Source organism: Phocoena phocoena, chromosome 2 (assembly GCF_963924675.1).
Source record: "Phocoena phocoena chromosome 2, mPhoPho1.1, whole genome shotgun sequence".
Classification (NCBI taxonomy): domain Eukaryota; kingdom Metazoa; phylum Chordata; class Mammalia; order Artiodactyla; family Phocoenidae; genus Phocoena; species Phocoena phocoena.
Window position 1 is genome coordinate 118,017,464 of NC_089220.1, and position 25,893 is coordinate 118,043,356.

The following is a 25,893-nucleotide window of genomic DNA, read 5'->3' on the forward strand; positions in this document are numbered from 1 at the left end:
ATAAGTTCTCCATAAATATTTGTTGATGTTTACTGCACTTCTCCCAGACAATGCTTAGGTGTTACTTTGTCAGGACCGGCCTCCTTAGGGGAGAACGGGCTAGGTAGAAAGACAGCGTTCTTCGGACTCTGAATCACCTGTAAGCCTGGCATAGTAAACGCAGCTCAATAGGAGGGGACTGGGTTTGGTCCTCTGAAACTTCCCTGAGGAGCCGTCTGCATCCAAGGGCGGCCAGAGGCCAAGAAGGACCCTGAGCTTTCGTCTCCTTTAAGAGGCGTGGCTTCGCTGTAGAACCACGGGAGTGATTGGCTGAAGCTGCCTGTCCGGGGGCGGGACTCGGTTGCCGGGGTGTGGCGCGGTGGCCTGGCGGAGACTGCGGCGGCTGCGCGGAGGAGCGAGGTGCTTGCTGGGCTAGGGGTGGGCGACGGCTCCGGGGGCTGCGGTGAACGCTTCGCAGGCCGTGCAGTTCCCACAGGGAAGGCGCCGTCGCCATTGACGCCTCGCTCGGTGAGCGCGTCCCGCTCGCCGAGCAGGGCCTCAGCCGACCGCCGGCACCATGGGCCAGTGCGGCATCACCTCCTCCAAGACCGTGCTGGTGTTTCTCAACCTCATCTTCTGGGTGAGCGTGGCCGGCGGGCGGGAGAGGGCGGGGGGCCGGCGGTGCGGCCCGAAGGAGGCCTCGGCTGAAGCGCCTGTGGGGCCCAGCGGGGACCCAGGCTGGGCCGGGGCTGGCGCTGAGGGAGCCAGGGGCCCTGTGGCGGAGGCGCGAGGGGAGGGGGCCCGGGCCGGCCCCGGGGGCTTCTTCGTTAGGTCCCTCACTGGCCGGGACGAAGGCTCCGGGCGTAGATGGCGGTGAGAGGAGGCCATCGGGGGCTTCTTGCGGCCTCCGCGCTCGGGCCCGGTGCCCCCGCCGACGAGCTCTGTGCCAGGGGCCGGCGCTGAGAGGCCCCCCGGCCTCCCCCCTCCCCGGAGCAGTCTGCTGGACGGAGAGCTCTCATTGCAGATTCTTTCAGGACACCAGGCTCGAAATAGGATATTCCCCAAAGGGTCGGGCTCTGCTTTCTTTGTCGGGGCCCGGAGCCCTGGCAGCTCCAGTGGCAGCCCCGAGGCGTGCGAGCAAACGGTGCAGAAGTGCGGGGACACTACCGACTCAGGGGTGAGGGATTTTGCCTTAGAGCTTTTTGTGTATGGAGAACTGGTTGACTGGTTACCAGCCCAGAAAATGGAACGGTTTCAATTTGAGAAGCCAAATAATCCTGTAACCAGAAAATTAGTCTGTTTGTTTGGTCCTGGGGATGGGTAGCCTGAGATTATAAACCTTGGTTAAATATGACTCGGATGTCACAAGATCTTGAAAGCGATGAGTTAGTTCACTTTCAATAAAGGGTGGCTTACACATTTTTTGGACACGCCCTCAAAGAAAGGGCTGTTTATAGCCCCTTCATCTTACTTCAGGTCCTTATCTCGCCAAGGACTTTTGTAATAACCTGTGTTACTCCTGTCAGTCTCTCCACCCTCTAGTTCATCTGGACCTTGCACCCGGATAAATCTTATTAAGCATTTCTTCCCTCACATCACTTTATTTCATTTAAAAAATAAACACCCGCCCACACCCCAAAAGCTTCAGCAGTAGATTAAGGTTCAACCTCCTCTTGGTATTGCAATTAAAGTCCTCAGTCACCTTTCCTTCCTCACCATTGACCATGTTCTTAAACACTTGCTGTCCTGGACACACTTCCCTGTCCCCAGTCCCCAGGACACTTCTTGAACATTCCCACTTCCCATACTTTTGTATGTCCCCATTCAACTCTTTCCTACAAACATACCTAAATTAGGAGGAATCCTTTCCTTCTTACAACACATTCCCCCCTCCCCCAACAAAGGAGGAAACTTTTCATATCCTGACTGCTCTAGCATAAAAGGATAATTACATATAATAAGGCACTTACTACACACATGTATTGCCGTAGAGTCTTTCAGGATATTTATGGTGTGATGGAAAGAATCCTGACTGGTAGGGCCGATAGTACTGTTCAGAATCACCCACATGTCATTGATGTTTCCATGATTTCTTCTTTTCCAATTAGAGCAGTGTTTCTTATACTTTAGTTTGACTTACAAGCCTTTTTAAAAGCTAAAAGAGTTTCCAGGGCTCTCCAGATGAGAAACACTATTAGATAAGAAGATTCTTAGGTATAGACTTAGCTTTGTAGCCTTTACAGTTCCTTGTGATTTTTATGGGCATAACAGTTTGATTTTGGAGAAGAGTCTGTGTACTGTCAGGTGAGTTCTAGGCTATTCAAGCGCAGGGACTGGAATTGCTAATGAAACAAAATATTCGAAATGCAGGAGCCATTTTCTTTAAATAATTAAATTTTCATTTAAAATAGCAGTTAATTCAAAGGTTCATTAATCTTTGGAAACTATGTAAGTATAGGTACTATTGGCACTTAGTGAAGAAGGTTATGATGAACTTCAGTTGTGCTTTTCATAGTGGCTTCCTGCCAAGACTGAAGTTAAACTGTGTGGTAAAAACACTCTTTATCTAGGTTAGTAGGATAATAAAACATTTGTGAGCTGTGATGAGGAAGTTAAGCAGACATGCAGGGAAAAAAACTGTGGCGTACAGCAGGATTAGTGCAACATAACTAAGGAGGAAACAATATTAGATATGTCTCATGCCGGAGTATTAGTTTAAGGACCAGCTGTTGGAGTCTGACGCTGTTGGTAATCATAGCTAATATTTGAGTGCTTTTCAAACCCAGGCACTGTGCTAAGCACTTTACATGGAGTATCCTCATAACAACTCCTTCTGGCAGGGAATATCGTGCTGCTTTTACAGATGAGGACATTAAAGTTTACTTAAAGGGGCACACGCAAGCTGGGGCAGAGCCAGCCTTCACACCCGGGTTGTCCTGTGCTCTAGAGCCGGTGGTGGTAGAGCAAAGTGGAATTTCAAAAGATTTGGAAAGGGGAAGGAACTCTTTAGGCTGTGTTAGACTCACTTGCTCTAAAACACTGATTTTAACCTTGTTTAGAACCTGCCCCAGCATTTAAACTACACTATTTAACTTGTCAGTTTAAAAAATTAGGTCATTATGAGGAAGTACATAAAACAGATGTTAACCTGTTCTTCCTGGGAATTTCTAATGCATTCTTCAGTTCTAATAAGTATATTCTTATATAGTGGCCCCTTCCTCCTTTTAATGCCTTAATCTATAAGTGGAAGAATAAGCATTCCCTACACAGAGCATCTGTAAAGTTTATCTAGGTTCCCTTGGGCAACTTCAGCAAAGTTGCCCAGGCTCTGTTGCACTGGCTCTTCACTATCGGATGGTAATGACTGATTGTTGATAAGTGTTAAAGTTTAATTGCTTTGTCAACATCTTTAAACTACACCTCTCTATATCATGATATCCTGGTTCCATTGGCAGCTTGTTCAAAGAGCTGTGATGTGCAAATAGATATGTACTTGAAATACTTAGGATCGGTATTAAATGATCTGACAGCCAAAGCTGTTAATGTCGACTTGGTGTAGATTATTTTGAACAGTGCAGTCTAAGGAAGTTACTATGGAAAGGCTCAGACAAAGGGGAAACAGTGGGTTCTAAAGTCCTGAAGGTTGTCTTAGTGGAAATTGAGAGTGCCTCACCAGATTCCAAAATATTAGGGCCTATAGCATGAAAGGTAATTTTGGACTAGTGAAGGGATGTACAACTTGGATCTCTTTGTCTTTTATGGAGTGGCATAGCTTTAAATGTAAGCGTATTAGTTCTAGACCCATGATAATTTTTGGGAGACAGGAGTGTTTGAGTTACATGACTAAATTTTGAAGGCTCTTGGAACAGTCATTAACCTCTTCTCTAAACTGCACTTTTGCACCAAGGTCAGACAAGGGTCTTAATTCAGTGGGTCATTTGATCTGACCCAGGGGGCCTCATCTAAAACAAGTTTAAATCAGTACTTTATAATTTCAGGTTTTTATTCTGGCAAGTTAATTGAGTACTTAATGAAGACCCATGTTATAGAAATTACTTTTACTTTTTCTACCCTGTGAGAAAAACCAATTGGCTAGTATTTATTTTGCTCATATGTGTCTTAGGCATTATAGGGAGTACAAGAGAAAGCTTTGTCCATGCTTGCAGAATTTATAGTCTGGCACATCTGCTTAGGGTGTTGTTTTTCATCAGTATGAAAGGCCATAGTAACACTAACACAGCTGTGGAGTGGGAAATACCACAAGGTTAAACACCTTTTAAACGCTTTTGGAAACAACTTTGGAATGTGGCACCTTCACTAATCATCATTCACTCATATGAAATACCCTTTACATACAAATCATATTTAAAAGCCTTATATAAGCATTAAAATTTACCTTATCTTAAAAAAGTTTCATATTACCCTTCCCTCTGTGAATACATATAATTAAGGAAAATTGCTTTGTTAAACAAATACAAATGTTTAAATACCTACTTTGTGCTTATATTACTGATAGAATGGTGGAAAAATGAATATCTCTGTTCTTACAGAACTTTTTTTTTTGGTGGAGCAAGGCAATTAAAAATAAGCAAGGAGGGCTTCCCTGGTGGCGCAGTGGTTGAGAGTCTGCCTGCCAATGCAGGGGACACCGGTTCATGCCCCGGTCCGGGAAGATCCCACATGCCGCAGAGCGGCTAGGCCCGTGAGCCATGGCCACTGAGCCTGCGCATCCGGAACCTGTGCTCCGCAGCGGGAGAGGCCACAACAGTGAGAGGCCTGCGTACCGCAAAAAAAAAAAAAAAAGCAAGGGAAATATATCAGATAGTGATGTGTTATGCAGAGACTTAGAACAGGGTGATGTGATAAGAGTGATTGGATGGCTGCTTTAGGTTGGCAAAGAAGTCTTCTCCAAGGAGGTGAAATTTAATCTGGAATATGTGAAGGAACAGATTTTGGGGTTATTTGGAGGAGATGGGGGACATGTAAGACAAGGAACAGCCTACAGGCTCTAAGGCAAGAATATACTTGGTGTGTTCAAATTACCAAAAGAAAGCTTAACTATACTTTCATGCTTTTGTTTAAAAGATAAAAATTTATAATGAAATATTTCAAGGAAGACTTCTTCTTCACAAATCTCCATATACATATTTTGTCTTTTCTAGCACATCTTGCACATTTGAGTTGATAATATGATACTTTTAAACCGGAACCTTCATCAAACATCCTGGAATTTGTTTCTCCACCTCCTGTATTCCTATCATCATGAATGACTGCTCTGACAAAGAATATGTCATTGGAACACACCTTCAGCTAACATTTCTTTTTTCATAGTTATTTTTCAATTCACTAGAAGAAAAGCAAGTTATGGTGTATATTAGGAGACCGGTTTCTTAACTTTGACAGTTAAGAAAATGAATGCTTCCAGTCTTCCTACATTCTCAGTCAGCTGTCCACCATACCGAGAGCCTTGTGGCTCTGAGTAATCATTAACTGGAAGAGCGCATCGCATTGGGAACTTAGGAAAGCTCTCTTTAGTTGGCAGTTTAAGGAAGAGGTTGTTTAGTAGCTCTTTAGGATATTTATCATGCTTTGAAATATTTTAATGAATTTTATTCCATAAGATCCAACTTAGCTTAGGATTTTTGCAGAAATTTTATTCCATAAAATTTATACTTGCATCAAACAAGTATATTCTAAGAATCATTCACTCAGTAAATACTTGTTGAATATCTGTGCTTTACATGTTTCTGAGAAATGCAAAAAGGTACAGTTCCTGCTCTCTGACAGCTTATAGGAAGAGGGGTCAGACAGGCAAAATCATTTAATATTCTATTGAATTTAATTTCTAGCTGCTCCTCCCCCTCCTCCTTCCCCTTATACTCACGGAGAGTCTCAAGTCTTCCTTTAAAAATATCGTCTCTTTCCACCTTGCCCCTCCTTAATAGTTTTGTAGAGTCAGTAGATGAGAACAATTATTTGCATTGATGTATTTGTTCTTGATTTACTAAAAGGGAATCTGTAGTAAATGCTGACATACTGTATTTTACATTGTTGCTGCTACTGATTAAACACATAACCCAAGCAAGGACAAACTCTACTATTATAAAGCTTAAGGACCTCAGGCTGCAGTAGTAATAACTGACTCTTTTTACAGTTAGAGTAGGGTGTGAAGACAGAGGGTCTCAAAGAAAAATGCATGTTTAAATTACGTGCTTCTCAGATGACCCCTGGAGCCCTGCAATCTGAAAATATTTAATTTCCATGCTGTTAAAATAATTTGGCTGTGGCAGTTGCGGATCTCCAATTTCATTGCAACCTAAACATTTGGGGTCTTTCAACTCGTGGATATAAATTGGATTAAATAGAACAACTTTGTTAAGCTAGATGAACAGTGATTATAAAAAGCAAATACAGAAACAGTGAAAATAGGACAAAATTGAGGAACATGACCTTTGGAATATCATCTGAGTAATATTGGTTTAAAGGATTAAAATACTTTTTCTTTAAGAATAATGGCAATAATGATGGTGATATTGATAATGATGGCAGAAGTGGCTTACTGTCAAAATTTTACCCCTCCAAGTAGGGTTTGTTTGTTTGTTTTTCACTTGTCTCCTTAATAGGTAACATTTATGGGGGGGAAAAAAGGATGTGTACTGAAAGGATCAGAATTGTGTTAGATAGTCAGAAAACATCTAAAGATGAGTCAAAGCCAGGCAGACCCAAGAAAAGTGATAAACAGGGAAGATTTGCAGAAGTGCCTAAAATATTTGGGATTGAAGAGATACCTGTTTTATGTTGCTGGTTAAGGACAGATCTAAGAATTCGTTTGTGAAAGAACAACAAAGTCTCAATTTCAGATATAATTTTAAATATTTACTTTTATGATTATGCAAATAATATATTTGCCTTTTAAAGAAGACACTAAAAAGTATTTTAAGCTAACGTTACCATAATTCCACCACTCAGAGACAACCAGTATTAACATTTTGGTGGGTTTTTTTCCTTTTTTTTTTAATGTCTGCATGTAAGTGTGTTTTTCCCCTAACACACCACAAACATATTAGTAAATTATGCTTTAACATATTTAAGGGCTATAATGCAAATATACCTCTGGATGCTAGGGTTTTTTCTTTTGTTTTCGCTATTATAATTTTGTTATAATATTATAACATTTTGATGAACATACCTTATACAAATCTTTGTTTTCATCTGACTTATTTTCTTAAGAATAGACTCCTAGAAGTGCAGTTAGTAGGTACAAAAGTATAAATGCTGAGGCTAATAATGTGTTGCCAGATAGCTCTCCAGAAAGATTATTCTATATTATTCTATACTTCTGTGGGCTCTTCTCTCTGTACCCTTACATATCTTTGAATACTGCTTGCCTTTATTATTGACCAATTTGTTAGGTTGAAAATGATATATTTTAATAGCTTCAGAAATTCTTGGTTAGAGTAGCTTTAATCTCTGAAAGAGGATTTGAAATCTTTTTTTTTTTTTTTTTGCGGTACGCGGGCCTCTCACTGTTGTGGCCTCTCCCGCTGCGGAGCACAGGCTCTGGATGCGCAGGCTCAGCGGCCATGGCTTACGGGCCTAGCCGCTCTGCGGCATGTGGGATCTTCCCGGACCGGGGCACGAACCCGTGTGCCCTGCATCGGCAGGTGGACTCTCAACCACTGCGCCACCAGGGAAGCCCGGATTTGAAATCTTTGGGATAGTTTTTTTTCTTGAGTGATAAGAGAGTAAATGAAATATGTAGGTATTGGACTTGGTAAGAGTAATTATATTTAATGATATGAAGTATTTCGTCAGAGTAAGTCAGAATTGAAACAAATAGGTTTGACTAGAGAATATTATGGTAAGTAGAATGCTGAAAGATTTGAGGTGATTTTAAGACACTTGTAATGGCACAAGGAGGGATGGAGTTTGGAAAAGCTTTCAGAAATGCACTGCATAGAATTACCAATGGGTTCTTTGTAGGAGAGAAGCGAGGTACATGAAAAACTAATATGACCGTACAGGAGACTCTGAATTAAATGTTAAAAGATAGGTACATAAGATGGATTTCTGCTGCTGTTTTTCCCCTCTTTACTTTTTGAAATCTGCATTCTTACGAAGTCTAGAATACATGGTGGTTTTTGCCAGGTCTTTCTTCCAACATTCCAGTCGCTTCTGCTTTACCAGTTGATTGTTGGAGGCAAAAATCACACTGAAGGAGTAGTTCTTGCAGGCAACAAGAACTTGTGAGACACTGTGCTTTTTAGCTGAATGACTTCAGACGGTCCCCTCATCTTTACACTGTCCTGATTCTTTCCCTTCTACAAATGAATCCATGACTACTGTATACCACTGCAAGAAAATCACTCCTGTTCTTCTTTGCTTTATCTTCACCCATATGCTCTGTGGGATGTGGGATGCACCTTCCCATTTCTAAATTTCCATATAGATGCACTTTTCACAACAGGGGTGTTTTACCTCCTGGCTTGTAACAAGGCTGTTTTGTTTTTAATGTTCCCTGATTCCAGTGGCAAGTTTCACTGTGGTTGATGTGCTCCCTTTCATTTCATATTCCTTCTTCCTTAGAAAAGTAAAGAATTTAGGAGTTTTGTGGATTTTAGCATTTCATCATCTTTCACAGAGGATTTCAAAAGTACAAAAACAAAACAATTAGTTTGTAAAACCAAAACACTGGTTTCTAAACTGTAGAAAAATCAATCTTACATAACATTGAAATTTCTAATTTTAAAGGGGCTTCACATTTGTATGTATTGAATATATAGTGGAAGGGTAAAAGGATAAAGTGAAGTGTCATACTTCTGGAACTCATACTTCTAAAGTTTTCTGACAGGTAGCTTTATTTCTGGAGGAACAGCTTAGGGTTGTGCAAAAGCACTGGCTTTCCTAAAGTTTTAAAATTTTGTGACTTAATTTAGAACATGAGTTTATTAAAAGGTAAAGAAGAATGGTTTTCAAAAAATTCTTTTTTCCATAGTTTCAGCTCTCAGCCTTTCCGTTAAATTTCCCTTCACTCATTTGTAAAAAGGATGAGTATTTTTAGTATACTGTCCTGGCACAAATCCTCCTTATAGGCTCAGATTTTCTCAGCGATGACTAATGCAGTTCAGCTGCTTCCAAGTTCTACATTTCATTCTCTCTTCTGCTGCACCTCCTCTTCCCCCCCTGCAGCTGGTTTGTTGGCAAAGCCCAGATCCTCTGATACATCTCAATCCCAGCATTACCCTTCAGAAGGATTTAACCCTGCTTACCTTTTAGGCTTTCTAATAGCCACAACTCCTATATCAAAAATCTGCATGACTATAAAGTCCCTAGTTAGGAATTACTTATAACCTTCTTCCATTTACCGTATAAACTCTACCTATGTTTTTCATACTGATGGTTGGATGTCATTAAAGCAGTTGTTTATTGCTGTTTTTAGGTCTTCAGCTGTTGTAGGGACACCTTCTCTATATTTTCAGAGTAACTGATGTCATTTCATAGATTGTTTACTATACAACTTACATTAAGCACTATATATACATGTTGTTAAAAGAAGAAATTTTTGAAGTTACCTTCAATTTAGGAGACAGTCTCTGTCAGTAATTTGATTGATATAGTTTCATATCAGCAATCAGTGCAGTTTCTGCTTTGGTGTGTGCAACTGCTAAGTTGCTTCCCACTGTATGTTGTCAAAACAGAAGCGTTATGTTTTCAACTCTGCTGTGTGATTTGGATGTTGACTAGTTTGCAGCCTGGGAAAAGAAACTGCTTTCAAGTCTATTAGAAAAGAACAGGCGGCTTTACAAATGGCATTTCCTCCTAGCCTTCCATTGCATTCCTTATCTGTATGGGTGGAGGATGTCTGCACTGGAAGCATTTCACTTGGCCCACTCCCAGGCAGCACCAAGTGTGAGCCTTCTAGGGATCTCTTTAGGTTGAGAACTCATCATTTCATGTTTAAAATGCAGATGGTGCTTCACTTTCCCATGCTTCAGATTAATTGTTGAGCACATATATCTTCCAGTTTTATCCTGTTTTTATTCTTTTTTTTTTTTTTTTTTGTGGTACGCGGGCCTCTCACTTTCGTGGCCTCTCCCGTTGCGGAGCACAGGCTCTGGATGCGCAGGCTCAGCGGCCATGGCTCACGGGCCCAGCCGCTCCACGGCATGTGGGATCTTCCCAGACCAGGGCACGAACCCGTGTCCCCTGCATCGGCAGGCGGACTCTCAACCACTGTGCCATCAGGGAAGCCCTATTCAAATTTATGTAGTCTTAAATTTCATTTACTAGCAGCTCAAAGATGGAATTCATTTTAATTTAAGCCATTTAAGAAATGAAGATTGCCTATTAGAGTAAGAAAAGCTAAGAGTCCAAAGGATAGAGAGATGACTAGTGAAGACAAACTGGACAGTATTTGATTGCTTCATATTTAGTATTCTTCTAATTCTGTTTGGGGACTAAAAGTATTTACTGTAACAAAATGTGTGTGTGTATACACGTGTGTGTTTGTATATCACACATATGTAGTCAAGAAAAAGTAATGTTTGGTAAGAGTGTTAAGTATTCCATGTACTTCGGTAGTTAATGCACCCAGACTATTAAGCTGTTTCTCCTCTCTCCCCTCTCCTATGCCTTCCATCATCCCATAATAATATGTCACCAAAGTAAGTATGTCAGTGAACTGAGGGCCTTTGAACAGGTACAGCTGCTGTAGGTGAAGCATTTATAAACTAATGTATTCCAGGTGTCATGGCCATCAGGAATTAATAGTAAGCTGGATTAAGTTGCCAAATCTTGTTTGAATGGTGGACTAAAAACTATAAGCATTAGACTGAAGAGAAACAAAGCAAATTCAAACCAAAGCTTTATGATTGAGATAGGAGGGCAATTTCAAGGGACTGGATGAAATGAAGTGTACTCAATGAATTTTGACGAATACCTTCTATGTGCCAGGCACCGTTCTAGGTGCTGGATGGTGGTACAGGGCTGAAAGACTGACAGGCAAAGTTTGTGCCCCAATGGCATGCTGAGACATATATAGTTATAATTACAACAGTTGTAATAAATGCTCTGTTAGAGCTGTGTAGGGGGTGGTATGTGACCAAGTGCACCTAATCCAACCTGAAATGGTCGAGAATGGCTTCCAAAAGGAAGAGGTGATATTTAAACTGCGTTTTAATGGGTGACAGGGAGTTCCCAGGCAGATGAAGAGAGGGCATTCCAAAGAGAACAGCAGAAGTAAAGAAGCAAGAAGATATGTGGTACATTTGGAAATAACAGCTTTCTGTTGTTCAGGGTACATGAGAGGTAATGGAGTCTGAGCCTGAAAAGCAGGGAGGAACAGCTTAGTTTATCAGGGGCCTTATTTGCCTCATCTTGATTTTAAACATGCTAATGCCTTGATCTGTTTTGTATGTTTACAAAAATAACTGATCATATGAAGAACATATTATTAAGGGACAGGGAGGGTCAGCAAGTAAGGTTTAGGGTGAACAATGGTAAGGCCCACATTAAGACAGAAGCACTGCAGAGGGTTGAAGAGAAGTTACGGTATTCAGGTAGTGTTTGGAAAGTAAATCTGAAGGAGTTTGGTGATTGATGGGATGTAGAGGTAGGACAAAGAAAGAAAATAGAGTAACTCTCAGGCATTTGACTAGAAAAAAATAACTGTCTGGTGCCATTTGCTCTGAAATACAGAATATGAGGGAAGGTTTAATGGAGTGGGCAGGAAGGCAGAGAGGGTTTGAGGTAAGTTGAGGGCAAGGTGTCTGTGGGGCTTCCAGATGGGGATGTGTAGTCCTGAGATGATGGCTTAGGTAGAGAGCTGCAGTGGCTGGTGAAGCCATGGCTAATATAGCCCAAGGAGAGCCTACAAAATGAGAACTATTTAAATAGGGCCAAAGGTAGAACCCTGGAGATCACTAACATTTGTCTGGTAAAGAAGAGTCCATGAAGAGAATGAGAGAGCAAGCAGTGAGAGAAATAGGAAGAAAGCCAGCAGTGGGGCCTCTTGAAAGCCAGAGGAGAGTTTTAAAAGAATATGGTTTTTTGGACTTCCCTGGTGGCGCAGTGGTTAAGAATCCACCTGCCAATGCAGGGGACATGGGTTCGAGCCCTGGTCTGGGAAGATCCCACGTGCCGTGGAGCAGCTAAGCCCATGCGCCACAACTACTGAGCCTGCGCTCTAGAGCCTGCAAGCCACAACCACTGAGCCCGCGAGCCGCAACTACTGAAGCCCACGCACCTAGAGCCCGTGCTCCGCGACAAGAGAAGCCACCGCAATGAGAAGCCTGTGCACCGCAATGAAGAGTAGCCCCCGCTCGCTGCAACTAGAGAAAGCCCGCGTGCAGCAACAAAGACCCAATGCAGCCAAAAATAAATAAAATAAATAAAAAATTTTAAAAAGCTTTAAAAAAAAGATTATGGTTTTTTAAATTGCCTCCATTACTCTAGTCTTGTCTTCTCTTTTTAAAAGTTCATTATTATTTTTTTTAAAAATCAACTTACTTTCTCAACTTTCCATAAATGGGGTCTTTTTCTTCCAGATATGAATGATTCTGTTGGCCTGGTATATGAAAATATACTGATGACGCCCAAGCTTACAGGGTCCCACAGACTTAAGAAATAAACTGAGGGCTTCCCCCGTGGCACAGTGGTTGAGAGTCCGCCTGCCGATGCGGGGGTCACGGGTTCGAGCCCTGGTCCGGGGGGATCCCACATGCCACGGAGCATCTAAGCCTGAGCGCCACAGCTGCTGAGCCTGCACTCTGGAGCCCGCACCCTGGAGCCCGCACCACAACTACTGAGCCCGCGTGCCTGGGACTGGTGCTCCGCAACAAGAGAAGCCACCGCGATGAGACTGTGCGCCGCAACGAAGAGTGGCCCTCTGCTCGCTGCAGCTAGAGGAAAGCCCGTGCACAGCAACGAAGACCCAATGCAGCCAAAAATAAATGAATAAACTTATTTTAAAAAAAACAACTGAGTTTCCAGGTTGAGAGGAGTTAACAATATTTCCAGTATCATTGTGGAGGCTCTTTTCTAGTTTGAAGATTAATGATTTATGTGTTAAAATTTTGAAGAATGGTGAAATAATTCTTTTCACGTGAATGTCTCAGAGTGCTCTGTAAATGATAATTCATTAAACCAAATGTTTTAACACTTAAACTCACACTGTATTTGCTCATTCACATAAAAACAAGCAGCATTGGGCTGTCAGTATTGTGCTGGTACACAATGATAGCAAAATTGACAACGATAAGAGGAAAATGTATGTAAAACTCTGTAACTGGAGCATTGTGTCGAGCAGCAGCTGTTCCATGACTTTCTGCATTGTTTGCCTTTAGGTGCTCTAAAACCTTGTTACTCAAAAGTGTAGTTCAAGAATCAGCAGCATCAGCATCACCTGGGAGCTTGTTGGAAATGCAGAATCTCAGGCCCCACCCCCAGACCTACTGAATCAGTCTGCAGTTTAATAAGATCTTCAGGTGATTCCTATTCATGTAGTTTGAGAAACACGATTCTAAAGAATAAATAGACCTAAAGGGTTTGTACAGTTCTTTAGTAACGTAGCCCTCTAGCTATGAAAATGGTAAATTTCATAGCCTCAACTAGGACAGCAAATGTTTTAGATATGGGTATCATGGTTATTAGTTGCTATTGTATTTTCTTTCCCCAAATCATTAGATGGAGATTATAAATGCAGATTCTGGAGTCAGATCGCCTGGGTTCAAATCCTGCCTTTGCCACTTGTACCCGATTTCCCCATTTGCTGGGGGCAGTCCCCACCTTCACACTGACCCTTATTGGACATGTAATTGAGCTACAGAAGCGCTTTGGGACGTGTGTGTGTTTTCATTCTTGTCATCAGTCTTACTTACTGGATTCATGGTTTCTTGGTCCTAGATGAACCAGCAGTTATTGAAAAGTAGATGGAGCTTGGAAAACTTTACAACTTTAGTAACGAAATGCTCTTACTAATGAATAATTTTCAGCTTCACAGAAAAAACGTCTACAAAGATTTAAAAGTGGTGGAAAATCTCATTGAGTTATAACATGCTAAGAAATAGTGGGGATTTTTACCAGCAGGGGTTGGAGAATTTTACCAGCGCTCTGACCTTGTTTTCTACAGGGAGCAGCTGGCATTTTATGCTATGTGGGAGCCTATGTCTTCATCACTTATGACGACTATGACCACTTCTTTGAAGATGTGTACACTCTCATCCCTGCTGTGGTGATCATAGCTGTAGGAGCCCTGCTCTTCATTATTGGGCTAATTGGCTGCTGTGCCACAATCCGGGAAAGCCGCTGTGGACTTGCCACGGTAAGTTAGCTCTTCACTAATCGCATGTGTCGTCATAGTATGTGGGAATATTCATTTGTGTTACTTGCTTGAATTGAGCATGAAACTCCATTTTCTATTTGACTCTCTTTATAATTGGAACAGAATTAGCACTTGTCTTAAACTTCCAGCAGTTATCTCAGATAATTGCTTTTTATCAAGAGAGTATTTAGAGTTATTTTTTCATTTGTATTTAATTTTTAACAATGTTTCCTTACATTTTCCTTACAGTTTGTCATCATCCTACTCTTGGTTTTTGTCACAGAAGTTGTTGTAGTGGTTTTGGGATATGTTTACAGAGCAAAGGTATGTTGTCTACTGGAATGTATATGTTTTAAAAGGTGGCTTAAGTGTTTCAAGTGAAATAGAACAAACTCATTTTGAGAGTAAACATTTTCTTTTGCCTGACTTCACTTTAGCCACTGCTTTGAAAATGTAAGGATAATTAGAAATTATATGTCAGGACTTCTAGTCTCATTTAATATAGCAAAGTGTTAATTCTACTACTGTCCTAGTTTGTAGGTAGTTTTCTTTAAATGACCATAGGATGATCTGCAAATGAATAGTTGGTCAGCTGAGAACTTGATTCAAATTTCCTCAGCCTATAGATTCCCTATATAGATTCCCAGATTTCTGTTTAGAAGAACTAAACTGAGGATTTCATTTTCCATTGCCTCTTTTTTAAAAAAATGCGTTGGTTCTGGACATAGAAAAAGGTGATTGGGAGTTGTAATCCTGCAATTTGTTCCTGAGGAAAAAGGGGTCCTACCAACTCAAACACTAAGGCAACTGTTGCCAGCCACTCCCTTCTTGCCCCTCTTTCCTCTTTTCTGGTCATTCTTCTTTTCTTTCCCCTTTCCTTTCTATTTTTCCTGCTTTTGCTTTCCATCTACAGTACCATTTAAGGCTAAACAGGCTGCTTTAAATTAATTTGGGGATAACTGTAGAGCTGTTATAAAGGCGTAGTAGGGTTATTCTCATAGTAGGGTTATTCTCTTATGATTTTGAGTCAATGGCATGATATGCCAATTTAATATTCAACCATTGCTACATAAGGTACCAGAGAGCTATGCCAAAAAAAGAATGCAGTGGATTATGCCCCTACCTATGATCTGGTTATCAATTTTATAGTCTTACCACATCACTGATAAAATTACCAAATAGGTCTAATCATCTTAGAAGGGTAAGGAGAATCTGGTACAAGCAAACTTTATTAAATGACACTTTAGTTGCCACTTGGCAATACATCATGGAGAGTTTATTTCCTGTCTTCTCATTCACATACATTGAACTGCAGCTCTTCATAAGGTGCCGCTTTTAAGGACTGATTTTTTTTTTTAACCTGCTGATTACTTTTACATATTTGCCCAAGTCTAATTAAACGTTAAATAAGTAAAATGGAAATAATGTTGGTATTTGTCCCAAAAGTATCTTGTGGGGGCTTTTTAAGTTGTTTAATTTTTACCTCCTTTAGGAAAGGAAAATGAGTAGGTCTTCTGAGAACCCACTGAAAACTTATTTGAAAAAGAAGGTGGTCTGTTTATAAGTTAGGACACCTATCTCAAGGCTCAACTGCTTTCTCCCTCTTGAATAAATTGGTAGCCTGCCATCTTGCACACAATCTTCTCTGTGATTGCTTTTAATCTGTGTGATATAATATGTCTGAAGGTTTACCTGAATCTACATGAAGGCAGGAAGGGAGAAAACTTTTTTCTTACAAGAAATTCATGGAAATATCTTGCCACTTTGCACACATGCCATTAGGGCATTTTAGCTGGAGCCTTGACTAATGTTACTTTTATCAGTATTTTTGAGGGACTGAATTCTTTGTTTTAATTCAGGTGGAAAATGAGGTTGATCGCAGCATTCAGAAAGTATATAAGACCTACAATGGAACCAACCCTGATGCTGCTAGCCGGGCTATTGATTATGTACAGAGACAGGTGAGTTCTTCTGAGGCTAATTTGTTTTTGAGGACCAATCACCGTTGAGCAAACATTAAACTTAACTCTGTTACTGTGTAAATTAGCAGTATACATGTACAGCTATGGTTAGCTTTGTGATGAGTCCAATAACCTTTTCTTTTTCAAATGCAGCTACACATGAGTTGTTAAACTAAATGATCAATGCTATTTTTTTAAAATATAAATTTATTTTTTGGCTGCCTTGGGTCTTTGTTTCTGTGCATGGGCTTTCTCTAGTTGCAGCGAGCAGGGGCTACTCTTCCTTGAGGAGCACGGCTTCTCATTGAGGTGGCTTCTCTTATTGCAGAGCACGGGCTCTAGGCACTTGGGCTTCAGTAGTTGTGGCACGTGGGCTCAGTAGTTGTGGCTCACAGGCTCAGTAGTTGTGGCTCGCAGGCTTTAGAGCGCAGGCTCAGTAGTTGTGGCGCACAGGCTTAGTTGCTCCACGGCATGTGGGATCTTCCTGGACCAGGGCTCAAACCCATGTCCCCTGCATTGGCAAGCGGATTCTTAACCTCTGCGCCACCAGTGAAGTCCAAGTCCGATAATCTTACCTTCACCCTTGGAAAGTTTTTTTCCCCACCATTACCTAGTCACAGCCAGATAAGAAGCATCTGATTTTCCCGTAAAAATAATTAGCTAAAGAGGTGATAATGGAAGAGCGGTACGTGTCACAGGAAAGTTCAGCATCCAGATGGACTTTAGAGGAGGTGAGAAGTCTTTATATACCTTGAGAAAGCAAGACCAGAAAGGATAACAGACAAAACCATTAAAAAAAAATTATTGTAGACAATTTGAAACATACCTGAAGGTAGAGAGAATCGTATAGTAGATCTTTGTATCCATAAACCCACCTCAAAATTGTCAGCTTTTTGTCAATCTTGTTTCATCTATTACTCCCACATATCGTTTGCCAGATTAACTTAAAGTAAGTCCCAGACATTTCAGACAAAATATTTTAAATACTTTGTCATTGGAAATAATATTTAACTCAGGATTAGATGTTTAACAGGCAAAGTGTAAAGATTTTTCTTAGCTGTAAACTACCCCTTGTGGGCAATATGATTTCTCAAATGGAGGTTCTAGAGCCACTATTTAATTACATGTGGCTATTTAAATTAAAATTAAAAATTCAGTTCCTTAGTCACACTAGCCACATTTTAATTGCTCAATAGCCCCATGTGGCTGGGTGCTACCATACTGAGCATACAGACACAGAACATTTCTATCATTGCAGAAAGTTCTGTTGGACATCACTGGTCTAAAAGTAGCTTAAAGCTCTTCAGTGCATGGAACTCTAAAGTTCAGCACAGGGGTATGTGTTCTGTGACAAGTAATATCTCTGTTCTCTTCTCTGTTAGCTGCATTGTTGTGGAATTCACAACTATTCAGACTGGGAAAATACAGACTGGTTCAAAGAAACCAAAAACCAGAGTGTCCCTCTTAGCTGTTGCAGAGAGACCGCCAGCAGCTGTAATGGCAGTCTGGCCCACCCCTCTGACCTCTATGCCGAGGTAAGTTCAGTTTCTTGGCCAACACTTGAATCTAGCCTGGTAGCTTTTTTTCTTGGTGAATTATCTCTACCTGGAACTTCTTTTCTACCTTCTTTTACTTGTCTTTAATGCCATTTAATTTTAATATAAATTATTTTCAAATGCATTATCTTTTTTCCCTCTTTTAGTTTCTGTCATTTCCATTTCTGCCAGTGAGTAGTAATATGTGACCTTGCAGCTTTCGCTTTTTAAAAAGACTAATGAGGATGACTTTGGGTGTTTTAGGGGTGTGAGGCTCTAGTTGTGAAGAAGCTACAAGAAATCATGATGCACGTTATCTGGGCAGCACTGGCATTTGCAGCTATTCAGGTAAGCACAGCTAGCCAAGGAGTTTTCAGAGTGCACCGATTCTCTGGTGGCAGCCCTGAATGGTTTTAATCACTAAGTACAGTTAAGCTTTGTGCATATAGATAACTTGGAAGTGATTGAGGTACCAGACACCAGTTTCCAGCATCTTCCATTTCCTGTCTCTAGACATAGACCCAGAATGGTCCCAGAAACCAGAGATCTGGATGGGGGAACCATGTGCGAGGGGACTCCTTATCTTATTTTCTTGACTTGATTAGTGAGTGACCTGTTCAAAATACAAACTGTTGTCATAATGTATTCTTGGGAGGTACTTCAGTAGAACTTCACAGAATTAAAAAAAATCAAACTGCTGTATTTCAGCTTGGAAGTGGAAAGTTCTATTTTAATCTTTTTAAAATTTCTCCTTCCATTTCTTGCTTTTCTGTCGTCAAGGGTTTTATATGTTCATATACATAAATCAAGACTAGTGGCACTACACTAGTCTCTTACAGTAACGGGAGCAATTTTATCACTTTACAGCAAAGACCTTTAATTAAAAACTGAGATTCTAACCTCCCTTGTATTTGTGGACTTAGTTTTTTTAGAAGGACTGTCATCAAGAAGTCTGTTATACCACTTGGCATATTTGGAAATGTACCATGTCTTTCTGGTAGCTGAGGGGACTTGTCCCAGCTCCTACCAGTGAAAACAGTCTTTTTCCCCCTTAATAAGAGCTTGTACAAAGTAGCTGGTAATTGTTTTAATTACCTGTCACTTTATCAAAGAAAAAAACCCATACACATCCTTTATCCCTCATACCCACATAAAAAACAAGTAAGAAAGATGGCTATTTTTCTGCCCAGTATAATCTACATTCCTAGTTTCTTGGGTATATACATTATATCTTAGAGATTCTGTTAGAGGATATTACAACTATTTGAAAATCCTTTGCATCAGATCTAGTTCTCAGAGTGTTCTTTAGTGTTCTTTTAGTATGTTCTTGAAACATGCTTCAGGTCTAGAGAATCTACTTGAAGAAAGTTTTGATATCATTTAATTGTTAGAAAAACCAACATAATTGCTAGTTTATATGTAAGTTGCTTGGCTTGTCTGCTCTCTGTATATTTGAACAGAAACTAGTGTATTGAACAGGAAGTGCCTTATAAAATGGCAAAAGGGTGAATGTTTACTTTGCTGATAACTCAGAGCTCTGAAATGATTCATTGAAAAGCCGAGCTCTATTTGCTATGGTCTCTGCCCTTCTAAGCATTTACTTTTTGGCTCAGCATAGCAGTAATCTGTTGATCAGCAAGGGTGTACTTCATATTTTCTTTGTGTAAACACATTCATTTAGCTAAAAATAATGAAACGTGAGGGAGGTCTCTTTTCCCAAGTGAAATCCTGATCTGTGCATTTTTAATGATTTTATGTGTGGTAATAAAGCTGCATGTATTAGCATGCAGCAAAAAAACTTTAGAACTGTATGGTGCTTTTGATCATGAAATGTGCAACATGTATATAGAAGACTGATGAAATCAACACTTTAGATATGTCCCTCGTCTAGTTAAGCTTATTAACCAGTCAGATATTTCTTCATTAAATATTTTTTAATGGGGGCTAATAAATATTCTAACTGGTCTTTTAAGTATGCCTTCTCATATGCATTTTATACTTAAATCACCCTGACTTAAATAATGGCTGATGAAGCTTTGATGTTTTCAGTTCAGCAAAACTAAGTCAGGGATTCAGAGCTTTTACAGCCTCAAAACCGAGTGGTTTTGAAAATTTAAAAACTGGTTTTAAAGGGAAAAACATCCATTTGAAATAAAAGAATTTTCTACTTTTTTTTTTAAGAGTACCTATAAATGTTTAAACTTTTGATATTCAAAATCTGATGTAGATTGGTGCCATGTGTGTGGAAAACCTGAATGAAGGCAGAAACAACTCAAAGAGCAGGGAGACTTTATGCTTGTATACTTATCCTGATAGAGAAAGAGCTAGAAGGATGCTTGGAGATTCTGCAGTCCCTGGTTTTAAAGGCCATGAAAATGAGGGAGAGCAAGGATAGCATGACTTACGACCATCACTAAAGCTTGAACCCCGTCTCCATGTGTACTCTGCCTCCAATTACAAATTGAAGAATTAAGATTCTCAGAAGATTAAATTCCTAAATTCTGTTAATGAAATCTGACAGCAAATTGACACTTAAACTGGTTAGAATACACAATGTAATAGCATTGAAAAATGATTAGCACTTTTCTTCAGGTTCTAAAGTGGGGAAGCTCTAAGAGCTATCACAGAAAATTCAATTTTAAATAATGGGAAAAATTGATTGATTTTTGGTAGTGTTGTGAGTATCAAAAATATTTAAGCGTTGTCTCCTTTGATTTTGAGTGTGATTTGTGGTACTATTAAACTACATTTCATTGATGTTCTAAGGCATAAAGGTGAATTTAAGAAGAAATTTTCCCATAAACTTAATTTACCAGTAAAAGCCTCTTGTTTGAGTGTTGGTCATCTGTGGGCCAGTCTAGCCCACCACCTCTTTTTGTGTGAGCCCCACACATTTTATGTATTGTCCATGACTGCTTTTGTGTTATGGTGACAGAGTTGAATAGTTGCAGCAGAGACCAGTTTTGTCTCTTGGTTCACAAAGCCTAAGATATTTACTGTATTGCCCTTTATGAAACATCTGCCCACCCTTGTTCTAGTCTTGTTAAGTGGTCTAGGTTTGGGTAGGACCAAAATTACCAAGAAAGAAAAACCTGAAAACTATAAGAGAATGAGATTTTTAAAATTTTGCTATACCCATTATACTGTTAGTTTCTTAATGAGCAAGGTATTTCACTTCTTTGAGAGTAGCCAGCCTCTTAAATGAACAAATGATCAGCTATAAATTTTATATTTCAACAGTCTGGTGATAATAATAAAATCTAGATTTTGATTTGGCAAACTCTTAAGTTTCAGCTGTGTATAAGGCTCACTGCAAAGGCAGTATGGGGAAAATGGGAATTGTCAGTCTTTGGAGTCTCACAATGTTGGCATGTCCTTAAGATGGAATGATGGAAAGCAAAATTTCACAGAGAACTGGTTCCCAAGGCCTTTTTTCTGGTCTGTATGCCAAGTGTGAAGGAGGTTGAGACTGTCATTTCCTTCCTGCCTCTTCTGACTTCTATTTTAATTCATTAAAATGAGTTAAAATACATAAATGAGTAGCACTTCAGATTGGGCCCCCAGATAGTTAAAATTGAGTGGCTTGATTCTGACAGTCATTTTAAAAAAGTATTTCAAGTAATTCTTCCTTAAAAACTTAAAACCAAAGCTTGGGAAGCTAATTCTTGAGTGGCTAAGATTTTTTTTTTTAATTTTGGGGAAATTAATCTTAATCGTTAACTTCTTGAAAATTTCTTAATTGAAAAACCCATTTGATAAAATTTTCTTCAAAGATACAAATTTAGTAAGAGGTAAGCCTCCCTCTCAAGTCTTGACCCCAGCTCTCGAGTCCCCCCTTGCAGAGGCAACCACTGTTCCCAGTTTCCTGTATATCCTTCCAGAAGTAGTTTGTGGTTAGACAAGCACATAAATATTTTTTATGCAAATAGAAGCTTATAGGATGCCATCTTCTACCTTTCTTTCTTAAGATAATTGTATGCAACCTCCAGTTTTGAGAAACAATGCAGACAGAATCCTGTATGCCTTGCTCAGTTTCCTTTAGTGGTTAACATTTTGCAAAACTATTACGTATCACAACCAGGATATTGGCCTTGATACAATCCACTGATTTTTTTTAGATTTCTCATTTCTATGTGTGTATTCAATTCTGTACAACTTTATGACCTGTTTGGTTCTTGTATCCATCACCATAGTCAAAATACTGAACAGTTGCAACACTACAAATGTCTGCCTGATAACTCTTATAATTGCACCCACCTCTGTCCTATGCCCCCTCCCCCATACCCTGGTAACCACTAATCTGTCCTCCATATCTAAAATTTTATTTTATCATTTCAAAAGTATCATAAAAGGTACAAAAGGTTACATATAATATATGATATGTAACCTTTTGTACCTTCTTAAAAACAAATTAATATGCTACTGTGGCAATATAGTATTCCATTTTTTGGACATACTTCATAATTTAATCTGCATTAATGGGCACTTATGGAAGTGTTGCTATTACAGAAATGCAAGTAGTGAATTTCCTCTGTATATATGGGCAAAGTCTGTAGCAAAAAATTTGTAGTCATGAAATTGAGGGGTCAGAGAATATGGATGACTTTTTGATAGGTATTTCTAAATTTTCCTCAGAAAAGAGTGTTTTCAGTGTGCAGTTCTAATTACCTTATATAAAATACCTACTTCCCCATAATGCCACCTACCTAGTGTATCATAGAGCATTTTAGTCCTTGGCAGTTTTTTTAATCACCACTTGCCTATGTATTTACTAATCATTTTTTGCAGTTACTGGGTGTTATATTTGGACTAAGTGTAGATTAGTTCTCATGATGTGACTACTACAGGGGAAAGTTTCGTTGCAAGAAATCACACTGGAGCTAAAATATTTGTGTGATATTTTAAAGTCTGTTTTTGGAAAATTTCAATAATTGATGAGATTTTAGTATAACAAAGCTTTGGAAATGGACCTGTAATACCTAGTGATGAGGTTTGCACTATAAGAAGTTATTGTGTAGTGCTTAATGTTTTTTTTTTAAATTGTAGTATTTAATGTTCCTAAACAGACTCATTTCCAAGCATGAGTAGGGTTTTATCAAATTTATTTAATTGTTTTTAAATCAGTGCAAGTTGATTTAATTGAAATTAAAGTCAGGAAAAAAAGGATACTTATTTCAGACCCCATTTTGAGAATGCTGACTGCTTCGGTAGAAGTTAACCAACTGAAAGGAATGTGAGGAAGTGGGGATGGGAAGAGATCTTTTCCCCAAGCTAATCAGTAACTTCAGAGCTTAGCATTTTTATTGCTCAATTTAACATTGCCTGGGAACATAATTGTGTTTGATCTTATAGCTGTTCTAAGAATGTTTTGCTGTACAGTGAATGGAAATGTATTTCTTTAGGAATTAGATACTAAACATGTCTAGAATTGGCTTAAGATATTTAGTAAACTTTCAACAATATCCACTTTTAAAATGTCTTTAAGGTGCTTTGCGCTAGTAAGCACTCAGCAAATATTGATATAATGAAACTGATGAATTCAAGCAGCAAGTATATATCCTGAATGGGTAGAATAGAGGCTAATAAATAAGGGCAGAAATTGGAGAGTATGACTTTATCATGGAGAAGTCAGTTTGAGGACATCCTTTTTCTCTGTACATGTGTCTCATTAGTAATCTTCCACTTCAGACTTTGAGAGTCTTGTTTATGGATCAGGTACACTTTGTTGAAATTAGATTGACCCCATATGTACAGAGGGCCCTGCCTTTTAAAAATCAAATAACTGAGACCTTTCACTGTCTATGAAAAGTTAGAGCAGCAAATTAATTTATTTAGCTCTTTAGTACCTGTTTATATTTTGTAAGAAGCCAGGTCAAAAATTCTAGAATCGTTTCTTTTTTTTTTTTTCCTTTTTGCGGTACGCGGGCCTCTCACTGTTGTGGCCTCTCCCGTTGCGGAGCACAGGCTCCGGACACGCAGGCTCAGCGGCCATGGCTCATGGGCCTAGCCACTCCGCGGCATGTGGGATCTTCCCGGACCGGGGCACGAACCCGCGTCCCCTGCATCGGCAGGCGGACTCTCAACCACTGCGCCACCAGGGAAGCCCTAGGATCGTTTCTTTTTAATCCAGCTTAATCCTCTCGCTTATCCAAAATAACATGGTACTACTATTCCAGTTTGCTACCACAGAAGGATTAGGCCTTATTAAAATAAAATGATGAAGGAAAAGTGACCTTTAAAAAGTAATATGTATATAATACCACAGAGCCAAATGTAGATTTCAAAAATAGTAAATAATTGTGGAACAAAAACCTTTGAACTATACTTTTTAGTATCAGGATTGGTTTTCCCCCATAGGGCTTTTGGGCTACTCATTTATTGGGCTTTTCACTTTGTGGTTTGTTATAAAGTTTATTTCCCTCAAATCCAGATGCTTAAAAACACCACCATGAGGGCTTCCCTGGTGGCGCAGTAGTTGAGAGTCCGCCTGCCGATGCAGGGGACACGGGTTTGTGCCCCGGTCCGGGAAGATCCCACATGCCGCGGAGCCGCTGGGCCCATAAGCCATGGCCGCTGAGCCTGTGCGTCCAGAGCCTGTGCTCTGCAACGGGAGAGGCCACAGCAGTGAGAGGCCCGTGTACCGCAAAAAAAAAACCCAAAAAAACCCACCACCATTAAATTTGCTCACCATACATAGTCTTGATCATTCCGCTCCCTAGACCTTTGCTGTTCAGTATTGTAGCCACTAGCCACATATGTCTAAATTTAAATTAATTTTAATAAAATAAAAATTGCAACGCCTTAGTTGCGCTAGTTACATTTCAAGTGCTCAGTAGCCACACGTGGCTAGTGGCTGCCATATTTGACAGCTCAGTATAGACTGTTTGCATCACTGCAGAAAGTTCTTTCATACAGCACTGCTCTAGATTGAGATGGGAATGGCACTAGGAGAGACTTGATTCTCTGCTGGCTTCACAAATTGTTCTTAGGTGTGAAGCAGGGAAACTAAAACTTGGTACTTAGATCCTAAAAAGATAATGTATTCATTTGAAATTGCTTCCGTTACTGTTAGTGCTTTTTTGATGATTTGAGATCTTTGAACTTAGAAACAGTTCCATTGCCAACAAAGAAATACGCACTTGCTGTAAGAGGGTTTTCAGCCTTTTTTTTTCCATTGTTGTTTTCTTCCCACAGCTGCTGGGCATGCTGTGTGCCTGCATCGTATTGTGCAGAAGGAGTAGAGATCCTGCTTATGAGCTGCTCATCACCGGTGGAACCTATGCATAGTAGAAAACTCAAACCTGAGCTTTTTCAGTCTTGTTCTGATTTGGAAGGTGAATTGAGCAGGTCCACTGCTATTGGCCTCCTGAGTTCATTTAGTTAAAGCACACGTACACAGGTGTCGGACAGAGCAGTTTGGCTCTTCACGTGTCCACCTTCTTACCTACCCACCTGTGAGTTTCTTTTCCCCTGTTCTAGCTGACTCTCCATGTCCGTAAGTGTTTAAGTACGGTGGTAAATGTTCTAATCTCAGAACCATTTGCGAGTTGCGTAGTGTGGTAGAATTAAAGGCAGACATGAGCCTGCTTCTGTTACCTCCAAGCAGTAATGGGACTGCTGCTGAAGTATCACCGGGTCCTTTCAGTCTTCACAATGGAGAACTCTTGGCCAAAGGTTTTTGCGGGGAGGGGGAGACAGTCAGCTGTCTGGTTAAAGTTAATACCAGATGGTGCCCCTCATCAGTGTCCTTTTAAAAAATATATACTATAGTTCAGTAAGATAGCAACTGTACAAAATGGCTAAAATAGATTTTAGAATCATACAGCGTGTATCTTGGTTCATCTTCAAAATCAGACTGATCTTTGAAACTAGCGGTTTTTAATCAAAGCTGGCTTTATAGGAGGAGTGTAATGTATGCACTACTGTTTTAAAACAATGAGTGTGTGCGTGTGTTTTTTTGTATGATTGAGCCCATTCATTGTAAGTCTAAACTCGTTAGAAATAATGTACCCATGTAGACTAGCAAAATAGTATGTAGATGTGATCTCAGTTGTAAATAGAAAAATCTAATTCAATAAACTCTGTATCACCCCCTCAA

At 39.9% G+C, this 25,893-nt stretch overlaps 1 protein-coding gene across 2 annotated transcripts; it reads left to right on the top strand.

Annotated features, from left to right (window-relative positions):
• The first annotated feature begins 269 nt into the window (after positions 1–269).
• Positions 270–25,893, top strand: TSPAN3 (tetraspanin 3). Of its 2 annotated transcripts, XM_065871385.1 has the most exons (7): positions 270–619; positions 14,108–14,299; positions 14,549–14,623; positions 16,159–16,260; positions 17,643–17,795; positions 18,060–18,143; positions 24,990–25,893. In XM_065871385.1, the coding sequence occupies exons 1-7, from the start codon at positions 557–559 to the stop codon at positions 25,080–25,082; spliced, it is 762 nt and encodes a 253-aa protein (XP_065727457.1). In that variant the 5' UTR covers positions 270–556; the 3' UTR covers positions 25,083–25,893. The 2 variants fall into 2 exon arrangements, with proteins under 2 accessions (XP_065727457.1, XP_065727458.1); XM_065871386.1 differs by lacking the exon at positions 14,549–14,623 and having other exon boundaries at positions 557–619; positions 24,990–25,082.

Bases quoted from the DNA above. Each gene is read 5' to 3' on its own strand.
- TSPAN3 (XM_065871385.1), top strand. From the start codon at position 557: ATGGGCCAGTGCGGCATCACCTCCTCCAAGACCGTGCTGGTGTTTCTC. The intron at 620-14,107 runs GTGAGCGTGGCC...TGTTTTCTACAG, and splicing joins TTCTCAACCTCATCTTCTGG to GGAGCAGCTGGCATTTTATG. The intron at 18,144-24,989 runs GTAAGCACAGCT...TTCTTCCCACAG, and splicing joins TGGCATTTGCAGCTATTCAG to CTGCTGGGCATGCTGTGTGC.